The sequence below is a fragment of the Saccostrea cucullata genome, unplaced genomic scaffold (genome assembly GCF_032062105.1).
Source record: "Saccostrea cucullata isolate Sc308-1 unplaced genomic scaffold, CSIRO_AGI_Scuc_v1 ctg7711, whole genome shotgun sequence".
NCBI classification, from domain to species: Eukaryota; Metazoa; Mollusca; class Bivalvia; order Ostreida; family Ostreidae; genus Saccostrea; species Saccostrea cuccullata.
This window is the reverse complement of record NW_026937085.1, coordinates 48031-61822: the sequence shown is the minus strand read 5'-3', so window position 1 is coordinate 61822 and position 13792 is coordinate 48031. Positions and strand designations below refer to the sequence as shown.

The following is a 13792-nucleotide window of genomic DNA, read 5'->3' as shown; positions in this document are numbered from 1 at the left end:
TATACTTTAAAAAACTTTATTGAAAACTTTGAAACTTTGAAAAACTTTATCGAAAACTTTGACACTTTGAAAAACTTTGACAAAAACTTTGACACTTTGAAAAACTTTGACAAAAATTTTGACACTTTGAAAAACATGACGAACACTTTGACACTTTGAAAAACTTTGGCAAAAACTTTGACACTTTGAAAAACTTTGATGAAAACTTTGACACTTTGAAAAACTTTGACAAAAACTTTGACACTTTGAAAAACTTTGGCGAAAACTTTGACACTTTGAAAAACTTTGGCGAGAACTTTGACACTTTGAATTACTATAGTTAACTATAGTATTTTTTGTTAGGGTAAATAGGGATGGTATTCTTACGTTCTAAATATTTTTTTAATGAATTACAAAAACAGAGGGGTACAAATAACTTCGTTTTGTGATAATTTACCATGAAGTGCGAAAATAACTTCGCTTTTGGAATTAATTACGGTGAATTTTGGAGCTCAGTAGGGACTATTGCGCCTCAAACGCCTCTGTGTTAATGTTAACCCCAAATTCTTTTAATTGCATGTTTCAATTCAAGCAGAACGCTTCTTTCTGTTTTGTTTTAGTATATACTCTTGCTTAAATTGACGCTCAATACACATACATATGGGTCACGATTTCTGCTGTAGCTAGTTGTTTACATTTGACCCTCGCTAAAATAGTTCGGAGCGTAGGGATACCTCATATCTTATTCCATCTCAGGATTTTGTATATAGTTTTTGTAAATCCATAAAAACACTACTTATAATTGCTTGGAAATCGCATTAATTGCATTGTAGATCTTGTTTTGTGACTGAAACTCTGATTTCAATACAGTCATGTTTAATCAGAGGACTATATTTCTGAGAGAACTGATAAATATTAATGTTTTCACATTTCCAATCAATCTTGCAATTGCTATTGTTTACATATTGGCAAATTATCTCTGATTTGATCAATGCCTTCTAAGATATCATATTTTAACAACAAGAGTAATGAATTGTCCCAAAGAGCGAAGATCAACAAGAACATGCAAATGGTAGTGATCACAGGGTTCCGCGATTGAAGCTATAGAGCAGCTATCAAGGCTGACTTACGTCACCTCGAAAAATGGCATTCAAATTAATTTCATTGTTGGCTAAGTAGTAAAACAGAGGAAGCGTAAATACCGTATATACTCGCCTATAAGTCGGTCCGCCTATAAGTCGGTTGTATTTTTTAAGGTAATTTTGAAGGGATTTGCCATTGACCCGCTTATAAGTCGGTGCAACTTTTTGGCAGAATCGGCTGAGAATTTTAAATCAATACAGTGATTTTTTGACATGGTTTTAATTAATATTTCTCAAAATGATGCCAATATTTAATTTTAAATCATTAAACAAATAAGCAATGCACGCTTGAGATAAAAATAAAACCATTAAAGTAAGAAAATATTTGTAATTTATGTATCATCTTTGAATACATATATGTTAATATGTAATCCAGACATTGTTTTTCAATAGTCGTCAGAAATATATATATAAAATGCTAAATTTCACAGTCCAGAAAAAAAGTCTTCTTATGACTCGCCTATAAGTCGGATATAGAGTTTTGGACCAAAATTTAACTCCCAAAATACCGACTTATAGGCGAGTATATACGGTATATGTTTGCGCATGCGTCAGGTAAAAGTACAAGTCTACATGTCAAAAGTTAAGCATGGGAATGTTATTTGTCGTCTATTTGGCAATATTTTGCAGCAAATGAAATGATTTTTACATCACCAGCTTAACTACAAAAAAAGAAAGAAACGAACGAAATCAAAATAGAGGGGGCAGGAAAACAACATGTCTACCAATATGCCAGACTCATCTAGTCATTCACGCTGAGTCAGGCTAACTTGTGTTCAGACTCCATCCCTGTGCAATATCCGTCCCCATCCTATCCGTCACCTTCTATGCAACTACCACAAGGCTTTGAGAATAAGAACCCTAGTCAAGTGCCTGTGCAGCTGAATTTTCAATCGAACATTCCAGTTACGAGTTCAGTTGCACAACCACAATGGGCAACGAAAATCTTCAGTAGAGTTAATGGAACCTCATCATGTTCATGTCGTTTAGAAAAAACTAGATTCAAGTGAAAATTCATTAAGTGCTATGCAAAGTAAGATTCAGTCACTTACTTCTAGAGTTTCTGTTGTCAAAAAAGAGTTCATATCTAAATCAGTCATGACAGTGACAAAACGCTAGGAACGCCTTTGTGATAAAAAAAAAATAGCACTAGAAAATCAGGGAATACAAATTGAAAGACATCACTCTACTCCTACAATGCCGTTCTATAAGAGACAAACTCCTATTCTATAATATAAAGAAAGCTTTGCCCCTTGTTTTGCCCCTTCAAACTAAAGACTGTGCCCGTATTATTCAAGAAATATGTAGATCTGTACTGGTAATAGAGGGAAAGGTCGACATAAGGGGCACAGACTTAGAAAAAAGGAAACTGGTAAGATACGGCCTGTGGTTTTAAAGTTCACAAGATTTTCTCAAAGAAAAAGTGTCCTTAAGAATGCGCATTAATTTAAAGAATGAAAGGCTATCGATATCGGAGGAATTTCCTACTAGAGAGAATTATAAGAAAGGAAGGAAAAATAACTTCCCGTGTTGAAGCAAGCAAAGGACGAAAACAAGAAGGCACTTTTCGTAAAAGACAGGCGTTATAGACTCTACAGATAGGACCAAGCGATTAAAATACCACAAAACAGGAGATCGAAGCCAAGATAAAGGTGCCCGGAAAATAATCAGCGCCTGCAATAATTGGATGGAACAATAACGGTGATTAAAAATATGAAATTCCTTAGAGTATTTGTTATGTACATAGAAGACTTAAGAGACTTGTTATGTATAATAGGAGACTTTATATTTATCTGATTGTTGGATTCATTACGATGGAAAATTTCCGTACTTGCTTATTTCTAGAGATTCAAGATCTACTCTATATTGATATAAGATATATTTCTACCTTTGTTTCAATTGTTGATTTCTTTATGATGCTTAAATTTGTTTCAATGATCATAATAATGATGTTTATCGCGCATTTACATATTTATATCCTATTAATTCCACAATTCTGAAAAGCAATAATTGTGTTATATTTAATGAATTAGAAAAACTTTTGCACAGTTCCAAAATCAAGGAGTACTTGTCTTCGGAGACTTCGACTTAAATAGTAGGACACGATCACTAACAGATTAACCACCATTAATGCACTAGCTACACAGTCAGTCGAGCAGACGTGCAGGTTCCTGTTCTCGCGTACATTGTATGTATTTAACAGTGTAGACACCGGATGAATACAGGGGATTACCTTCACTATCAAACATCGTACTACATGTTTCTCGCAGAAGTCACACACCTAAGGATGTCTTGAGCACTATACCGGGGTCCATTACTGATATTTTGTCATGTGCCCTGGTGATACTGCAGTAAAACGGAAGAGAGAGACTTAAGCATTTTAATACAAGCTGATTAAAACCCATAATATTACCTTTAATATGTATGACAGGTACTGATACAAACAATTCATAAAAAAACGTTGTTTACAATGGAAGGATGGAAATTGATACTATTTATTAAAAATACCATCTCTTTAAATTTGAAAGATTTAAGATAATTATATTGCAAAAATGTAAATTATCAGACACACTTATGACCTAATTCAGAGTCATTATTTCCTTTGAACGCATTACAATTTATTTCATTAATGAAATCTTAAGTTCTTTTGAAAAACAATAATTGACTAATCTGCATAATAAGTACCATCACAATGTACTTAGTTTTAACTGATCATGCCCCACCTTTAAATCTAACATCATCGCTCCTGAACGACAACATTACTCCCTAGTTTTTATATAATATGTAAACGTAAGATAACCAACAGTCATCATATTCAGAGACCAACTGTGGTTTAGACCTGTTTTTAGTCAGTACGATTTAAATACCTGTACTTCTCTATCATAAGAAATATAATCTCTCTCACATTGTGGGACAGGTCAGATTTCAGGATGTGAATATTTGTTTGTGGCACTTATTCATTAAAAACTTTTTTTTTAATTTGATATGTTGTTTTTTTTTTGTGGTAATCATGAATGTGACCTTTAATCTAGCTAGCTTGCATCCATTTAAACTGAAAACAGGGAAATATTTAATATTTTGCAGAATTTTTACAAGCGGTTATTTTGTGAGGTGTCCTATTATCAATCAAATGACTTTTGATTAACAAAAAGCTTGACCTTTGAATACTCAGTTGTCTCTGTAGATTTTTCAAGCACAAGTTACAGTAGACAAGAAATTTGAAGTACTTGCAATGTTATTGATCTAATACAAATTAATCTCTTATATATATATATATATATATATATATATATATATATATATATATATATATATATATATATATATATATATATATATATATATATATATATATATATATATATATATATATATATATATATATTTATTTCAAATTCAATTCATATGAGCATATTTAGATTTTATCATTATCTTATAAGATTTTTAATTGGATCATGATAATTTCAGAGAGTTTAACTCCTTGTCCTCGTTACCCCCCGTTCACACAGAGCTGCGATTCTACAGCGATCATACCGATCAAGCCAAAAAAAAGAGTATTGGATCAGATCGCAGTTGATCGGCGTCTAAATAGAGCAATTTGGCAAATTATGGTCTTCTTAAGGTCACGATCTAGTAAATGAAAGGTGCCGACAGATTTATCAAACTTGATAAGGAAATACCTTTATTAATGCTTTACAACTTTAGCTTGGTCAAATAAGGTGTTTGGGGGCATAATTTGTAGGTAAACAAGATGAAAAACTGTACTTTAAACTGTCATTTTCAATGAAAAATTAAGAAAATCAGTAATTAATATGGGAGTTTTTTTTCGTATTCGGCAAAGGAAATGTATCCAGATTGCCTACAGTCTCTCAAAAAACAGTAATAAGTATGTCCATGGCATCTTTTTTAAACCAATATCAAATTTAATATAGGTATCCGGTTTACTTTTCATATGATTTCAAATTGAATGACATGAAAATACCCTATTTTCTACATAATTCTGCTAAAGCCGTAAAAAGAAAGTTGAAACTGATTATGACGTCATAATGGATCTAGCACCAAAAAATAGTCTCAAGTTATTTACTAGATCTTGACCTTAAGGACCGTGCTACGATGTCTCTACGTCAAACGCGTTGCTAACACGCTTATACTACGATTTTAGGCACACGCAGTACAGTTAAGGTGCGCAATGGAAATATCGACCAAATTTTGTATTTAAAAATGTATTCGTAATCGGGATGGCGATTATTTTAAGTACATTATTTATATCGGATAATTGTAATTATGGTTAATAACTACATATCGAGGACGATTATATTTTATATTTAGACTAGTCACGTGATGCGGCAGTCACGCGATTTTAGCACATTGACTTGAAGTATTGATGTTACATATAAATATCACTAGCGCAAGGGCATAACCAAGTTAAGTTTCTAAGTTAAGTATATAAATATTTTCAACACGCATTGTAATTTCTAAAAAGTGCTGCGATCCTGTCTAAATTCTGAAATTTCATTGTAAAAATTATGCATGTATGACCGAAAGCTTTATTTTTTGCTGGTCAGCGGCATGCTATATTGATATAATTAAATTGTTTTTAAGATTTCCTCAGGATCGCAGCACTTTTCAGATACCTTAATAGTTCTATAGTTGAAATGTAAAAGCTTACTTTGATCCATAGAGTGTATGCCCTTGCACTAGATCGATTTATTAACACCCCCACAGTACCCTCTAATGTACTTGCATACAAATATACGGCAGTGTCAATTAAATACGCAATGTTCAGAAGATATATTAACACAATAGTGAAGAAGACATTGAATTCAAGTTATTGACCCATAGAATATCTGAAATAATATTTTATTTAGTTAGAGAATACATATTTTGTTGTGAAAATATTACTTGATCTGTCTCTCACTGCATACATACTACGTCACGTTGTAAGAAATGACGTCATATTGACAAGTGTATTGCAATCAGTGACTTGGTTATAACTTGTTATGTGGGATTTAACTAACGACAAAATAACACGCTGTAGTAAGTTTTTATGTAGTTTGATGATTTCTTACTGGTTAAATTAGCAGATAAACTCATTTTGTGGTATTTTAAAGAAATGTTGTATGACGTATATTGTGTATGATGTCATAGTCAAGTTTTCCCGTACAAATTAGGCTCCGCCTACTTTTTGTAACCTTAACTGTGCTGCGCACTGTTGCCAACAAGCGGCCGTGTTTATTGCGTTTACGCTACGCTGCCACCACGATATCGAAGACGATATTACGACGCTACACAGACCTAGATAACTGTACCGCGATGTCGCTGCGGTGGTGCCGATCATATTATGAATGCATTACGCTTCTAGGACGATTTTGGCGATGATGGAAATAAATCTTGCATCCGCAGATTTGTAGTACGGTTGTAACAATGAGACCGCAGATTTTTTGCGGCCTTTACCACATTGTTTACCGGCATTTTCAATTATAATTGTACCAAGATGTAAAGTCTCAATTGCAAATGATCATCAAGTATAGTGTCACCCTTTACATGTTGTTTACAGATGATGATTGGTCAAATATCAACGCTATAAGAACAAACTTCTACCAGATAGGTTGTGATATGATCGGCGTATGGTTATTGTAGGTCTTCGTAGGATCTCCAGGAACGTAGAGAGATCGTAGTGAGAACGTAGTACAAAGGTAGAGGGAGCGTTGTATGAGCGTACTTGTTAATTTCCTACAATCACGAAGTTCTCTCTACGATGCTTTCGCGCTGCTTATACGATTACGGCGTTTCTACTACGCTCTTAACCCTGATTCATGTTGGCCACGATCCCGCTACGCTTGTTTTGAACATGTGGTGAGAGCGTAGAGCTCTCCGATCATGAAGATCCTACTGCGATCATACTACGCTTATGACGACTCCACGACGTTTCTCCTGCGATTTGTTACGATCGGCCACGCTTTCCACCAAGCTTTGATCGTAGAAGAAGCGGCGTCTATGTAAGAACGGGGGTTTAGGCATAGCTAAGAATAACCAGCTTGCGTAAGACGTGGCTCACACAGAGCTGAGCATCAGTCCAGTGATGATTCAAGTTCGTTCAAATCATGACCCCTGGGGGAAGGGCGGGGTCACAACATGGAATCCAAGTTTTACAATAGAAAAAAATCTTTAAAAATCTTCTTTTCAAGAATGAAAAAGCTATGATTAGTCAAATGCATATGGAAGCATTCTCATTCTCATGACCCCGGGGGTAGGTGGGGTCACAATGTAAGTTTTCAAGTGTAAAGGGCAACATAGCCACAGGTAGTCAAAGAAATATGCAAGCATCCTTAGTTAGTGTAGATTCAAGTTTGTTTACATCTTACCCTTGCCTCTTTAAGGATTGGTTGAGACCACTTTTGGATTTAACGAGGCCCAATCTACTTGATCTGCGAATACGTTTTAACGCAGTTTCGACTCAGACACGTCAAAATACCCTTGACTGCCGTCACAATTGAACACAATAAGGTCACAATTAAAATGACGTCAAATTGCGCTAAAATGTTTCGCTGATCTTGCTTACCTGGTAGCGCTATAGACTATGCATTGAAAGCTGGAATTTCTATTACTTTTTTAAAATATTTAAATTAATAAATAACTTTGAAACCTAATGAACTTGAGGGATCAATTTTTTGGTACAGATTCATTAATTTTATCCTGTTTTATTTCAATTTATGATTTAAAAAAACAAAAACTGCAACTTAAAGTAAACGATTTTAGTCATTCTCTTCGAACATGTTGAAGTGTTTATACACACTCTTTTTATCGCGGACTTAAATATGCATGGATTATCTTCAGTTTTAAAAAATAGAATAAGTCTATTCATCATTTAAATTGAAAGCCCGAAATATTTTATTTTTCTATATATTACATGATATTAGTAAAAATCGCAATTTTGTCGCCTTTACCCACCCCACCCCCTCCCTCTACCCCTTTTTTTTCCACGTTAAACAACATCGCGTGTTAAGAGAAAAATAATGCATGGCGAGAAAATTATATAATGTAAGAATAAATTATTTTTTAGAAACTAATACAGTATTGCAATCGTTTGTTGGCGTTATGCAAACCCATTGCGACCTATAAAATACGTAGTTGGATAGAATAAATCCAAATTTTGTGTTTTGACAAGCCCCCTTTTCACTGCAATAAAGGCTACCTTCAATTTTCTTTTCATTTTTTATAAGAAGAATGAAAATTGCATGATATATGTGAAAAACAAAAAAATTCATCCTGTATTTTTTTTTAATTTGTAAATTTCTTTGTTTATTGAAGAGTTTTAGTATGTAATTGTGTATAAAAACACGAAAAATGGTCCATATTTTGACAGTGTCCCCATTTCACTACAATAAAGGCAAGGTAACAAAATTTCATTCTAATTTTTCTGAACATAAAACATTCAAGTATATTTCCAAAAATCAAATTTTTTTATCATTCCGTTTTCGTAATTTTCAACTAGATCGGGCCTCGTTAAGCTTTACAATAATCAACTGATATCTGCTTTTTTCCAAGCTACATTGCTCAGGTTAACGATGTGCCTCTTGTTTATAATGTGTTCCGCGGACTATAAAGAGTATAATAACCCAACCCAGATTATACTCGATGATTTTGCCAAGAATTAGAGTCATTCCTTAAATACATTTGATAGTAAATTTGTTTTTTCCTAAAATCAACAGCAAATTATATGGTGGATGTCCAACTTCTAATTGGATTTTATTAGTCCTAAGTCAGACGACTTTTAACTCTCAGTGCGTAACTTAATCTAATTCACGGCCATTTCTTGAAATAATGCAGCGTTTACATGTATTTGATTTTTTTCACTTTACCACTGAAATACTCAGCCACAAAGATGTTGTCTCTGGTGTCTACACATAAACCAAGTGGAAGCCGCAGATCACAATTATCAATGTAACGGAGGAACTGTCCATCCTGGTCTATGATGTGGATACAGTGGTTATAATAGTCTGCTGTCAGAATCTGACTTTGGCTGTCTGTTGTAATGCTGAATGGAATAAATGATGTCTTGGTAGTAGAGGGATGACCAGTGTATCTGAATCGAAGATTTCCTGCCTGATTAACCACCACTACAGCACGGGCTTCATTGTCAGCCACACAGATATCCAGGTTCCTGTTCTCACCGATGTATTTAAGGTAATTAGATGAATACAGAGGTTTACCTTCACTGTCATACTGAATGGTTTGTTTCTCTGAAGAGCCGGAGTTACGGACAACTTTTGATTGTTTATTATCATCATTGACCATGGTAACCAGGAGGTCACCAGAGGAGGTAGTACAGACAAAGCAAGGTATCCACCCCTGTAATGTGATCACTTCATGTATCTGTTTATTCTTCACAATATTTACAGTTCTTGTATCAGGGTCAGTATAAACGAGATCTCCACTCCTTGTCACTGATATGTCACATGGTATGTTCCCTGACTTGGTTTTGATTGACTTCAGTCGTTTACCCTTGAGGTTGTAGAGTTTCATGATTTTGTCATTTCCGAATGTCCAGATTTCTTCATCACTGAGACGGGTAACACTGTACAGTGGTTTGTACCCAGTCTCGATGGTGGCGATAAGCTCTGGTTCATCAATCAGTGGTTTTATTTTGTAAAAGCATTCTTCTGTTGAAATGGATAATGCTGAAAGAGAACCAAACATGTGATGGAACTGTTCTTTGTTAATCTGATGAGGAGAAAAATTTGGTAATGATACTTTGAGGTCTGGTGGTAGACATCTGAATTTCTCAATCCTTGATTTGTATTCAGAGTCTAAGGAAATATCATTTGAGTCCAGTATTTTCTTCAGATCAAGTATGCACTGATTCACTTCTGCAGCAATGTTTTTGATTTCGTTTTCCTTTTCATTTAGGGAAGCCAGGCTGATAGTTTTCATGTCATCAATTTCAGATTTCAATTTGTTGACAATGATGTTAATTTCTCTGTGCAAGTCTTCTCCTTGTTTAGTGACGGCTGTTATTAATTGACTGTAGTGTGTTTCCAAGCTTTCCTTCTTTGTTTTTAAGCCTGATGCAATTTTTTCATATCTTGGGAAAATTCTAGTCTCAAGTTCTTTTAATTTTATTTCCATGTCTTTTGTTTTGGCACTGATTTTTTGTAAAACAAGTAATAAATGATGTCCTTTATGATTACCTGTAGAGGTACAGGTAAAACAGACAGGAATGTCACATTGCTCACAGAAAAGTTCACAGTAGTTCTGAGTATGGTTTGGACATTTTGGATAGTTATAAGTAGCAGATTTTCTGTGTTTGTATGGTACAACCTTATGTCTTTTGGATGAATCAGAAAGATGCTCCCCTACACAAACCTCACACAGGTTAATCTGACACAATGACTCTGTAGTGCAGTTCTTTGACAAAGGTCACATAGGAGGAGTACTTGAGCTCTGTCCAGGGGGTCCATTAATGATGCTTGGTTAACTGACCAGGCGGCACTGTAGTAAATATTGAGTAGTAAAAGAGACAGTTTAATACAATGGCACTTATAAAAAAACTTACTGAAATAATACTAACTGATACAAACAATTCTTTGAAAAAATATTTTTTTCAATTGAATGAAGGGAATACATATATATATATATACGATTGGTACTTTAGTACTTAGTATTTAATAAGAAGGTAAAAAAAGTTTTATTTATCATGTCGTACCTGTACATCTAACATGGCTCCTGGAAAACAATATCACTTCCTAGTTTAGTTTCATGTATCTGTCTTGATGTTTCTTCTTCGTCACGTGATTTAAATACACATACCTGTTTATAGTTAATTTTTATCTCTGTTAAAATATGGCACAGATCAAATTTCAGCTATGAAGTTGTGTGTGTAACATTTAACAAGCTGAATTTCTTTTTCATAACCTATAATTATTTATCTTTTGTTATTATAATAAATGTATTGAAATTTATTTCAATAATAAAAAAAATCTTAAGATAGCAAGGATTATGATAAAAGTTTTAAGGAGGAATGCTAACTAATGCAGGAATGGTTCACTCTGGTGTACGAGAAGAATGCTCTAGTGAGATACGAGTCTGAGTTCATGGTCAAGTGTGTCCTTTATTAAACTTGAGTTAAAATGTAGATTTATAACTTTGTGTTATTTAAATTTATATGTCATTGACATTGGTAAGTCAATTAAGAATCATTTTCCTCACCTGCTCTCTTTAAAGTTTTACCTATATAAATAGGTGACTGTGTGGTTTTGGACATTGAACTTGAGTCAGAATGTAGATTTTTAACTCTGTGTCATGTGATTTAGGTACATTGACAAATAGTGGCAAACTGAAGAACTTGTCAGAACTTCTCAGAACTAGCTCTAGACATGGTATATCATTCTGTGATGAAATGTTGTGTGGCTTAGTGGAGACTCTTGCACACATATTTGGCTAAAATCTTTTTTTGATAGAGCGCTATGTTTGCAAAGTAGTTTTCTTTCATTTCATTCTTCTTTTAAAATAAAGATAATTTATTGTTAATCATGTTAATTATATATTTTAAACTTTAAAAATATTCTTTAAACTCATGTTTCCCCAATAAATTTGTCTTATGAAAGAGTAGGAAAGAAAATTTAGAGTGAGGTGTTACTTTTGGTAGGTGCAATTTGTGTACAAATGTTTTGAGATTTTTTTTATTTGTTTTACAAAATTTGAGAAATATTTGTAATTAAAAAGCAACCCTCGTTTTTGACGGTTATTTTTGAGACATGAACACAAGAATTTTAAATTTATTTGTTGCCTTTGTCTTTATCAAAACATTTCAAGATATGTTTGGTGTGAATCAGGGAAATCCACTTTTCTCTTTTTGTTCACTTATTTGGATAAAATAGTACTTACACTGTCATATATGCATGACAAAGGTGTCGGATTTTTCAAGGCTTCACAATAAATTTGAATTCATATATTTTCTAAATATATATTTCAGTCTCTGTTCATAAAAGATATTCTTTTATTCATTGTGAAATTAAAAATGGCAAAGAGGTTTCTTGTTGTTATGCTTCCAGAAATTGAAATTCGTAATGTTTAAAATTGTAAAATTTCTTAAAGAACACAATTCAAGGTAGCACAAGTGTTAGAATCCGGAGGAAAATAAATTTTGAAATCTGTCTTGTTCATAATCATTACTTATGAAACACAAACAACAAAACAAACAAAACTGATAACTAATCAAGTACACGAATTTATAACTTTTACGATACTAAAATCATTTTAAATGAATTTCAAACAATTTTAGTATTTGATTTTAAATTTGATAAGTAGATTTTACTATGACATGTATATATATACAAGTATATAGAGGGGTGAATTTCTTAGAGCTTTCCTAAAATTAACTATATGAATACTGTGTGATTTCATTATTTAATTTGCTAAGTTTGCTTTTTTTGTTTTTAAAGTGATTTTTCAAAGATAATTATAATTCTAGTGTAACAGGAAAATTTGGCAAAGGACTTTCAATATCACTTACAAATATCACATTAATTTTAATTTGTTTCACAGAAATATTACAATTATAAAAAAAAACAAGTAAAAAAACACAATCTAAATATTTCTTTCAATATCAAATGAATGCATCTTAACTATAAAAAAAAAATACATGTAACTTGTACATGATTTATTATGTTGTCCATGCTATTTATGAATTGCTGTAAAGTGATATTAAATTAAAAACAAAATGCATGTTTTATCATTCTTAACTCAATTACTATGATTTTATTTGATCATTGCTATTGTTTTTTTTATACTTGTATGTAAAAAATCCTGAACAAACACACGTAAATAATGGTGATCTCTACAAAATTAGAGAAATATGGCATGTTTGTATACTTAAATGTATTGATAAATCTTAATTACGTTCTCTCTCTTCTGTTTTCAGAGAGCGAGAAGATCGAGACTTAGAGGCCATCATGAACACCAAGGGGTACAGCCTCGCCCCCACCGACTACGCCCAGAAAATCAAATTCTCCTCCAAAGTCTTCCCTCTCTCCTCCTAGAATCACCCACATCACTGTCACAGTCAGCTTCATGTGTGTTTCAAAGTCAGAATATCTTTCTTGTCAACTGACAGAGTACATGTATATATCCTGTCAATTGACAGACAAGGTATATTCATATAATTATCTAGTTTTAGTTTGGCTTACATGCGTCTTTCTTAAAGCTGCCTAGTTTTACCCTGGGCACCAATCAAACTATGACATCTAATAAACACGTGATATTTTGATACAGGCCTGTCCTCTGGGAGGACAGTAATAGCCACTGATCACAAAGTGATGGGTTTTCTATGATCCACTTCAGTTTCATTAAAAAGACTAAAAGCTTTAGTGCATTATATATAGGTATAGTATTTCTATGTGTATTATTGCCTGTCAGAGATACAGTGTGTGTTATGTATATCTTATTTTTCATTTCAGCATTAGTTTTCAGTTTTCAATGCCATTTTGAAGGGTATAATTAAGTTTAGTCTTGCAATGCTTAATGCAGTCATGTTGATATTATTGGGATCATATTATATTTTATGTATACAATGTTCTTGGCTACATGACTAGCAGTATGTCATTGGTTTAATACACTTTAATACAATGTTCTTGGCTACATGACTAGCAGTATGTCATTGGTTTAATACA

At 33.1% G+C, this 13792-nt stretch overlaps 1 protein-coding gene across 1 annotated transcript; it reads right to left on the bottom strand.

The window, feature by feature from the left end:
* Window positions 1-8843: 8843 nt before the first annotated feature.
* LOC134247265 (uncharacterized) lies at window positions 8844-10473 on the bottom strand. Its single transcript, XM_062729623.1, has one exon. The coding sequence runs from the start codon at window positions 10248-10250 to the stop codon at window positions 8955-8957; it is 1296 nt and encodes a 431-aa protein (XP_062585607.1). The 5' UTR covers window positions 10251-10473; the 3' UTR covers window positions 8844-8954.
* Window positions 10474-13792: the final 3319 nt, after the last annotated feature.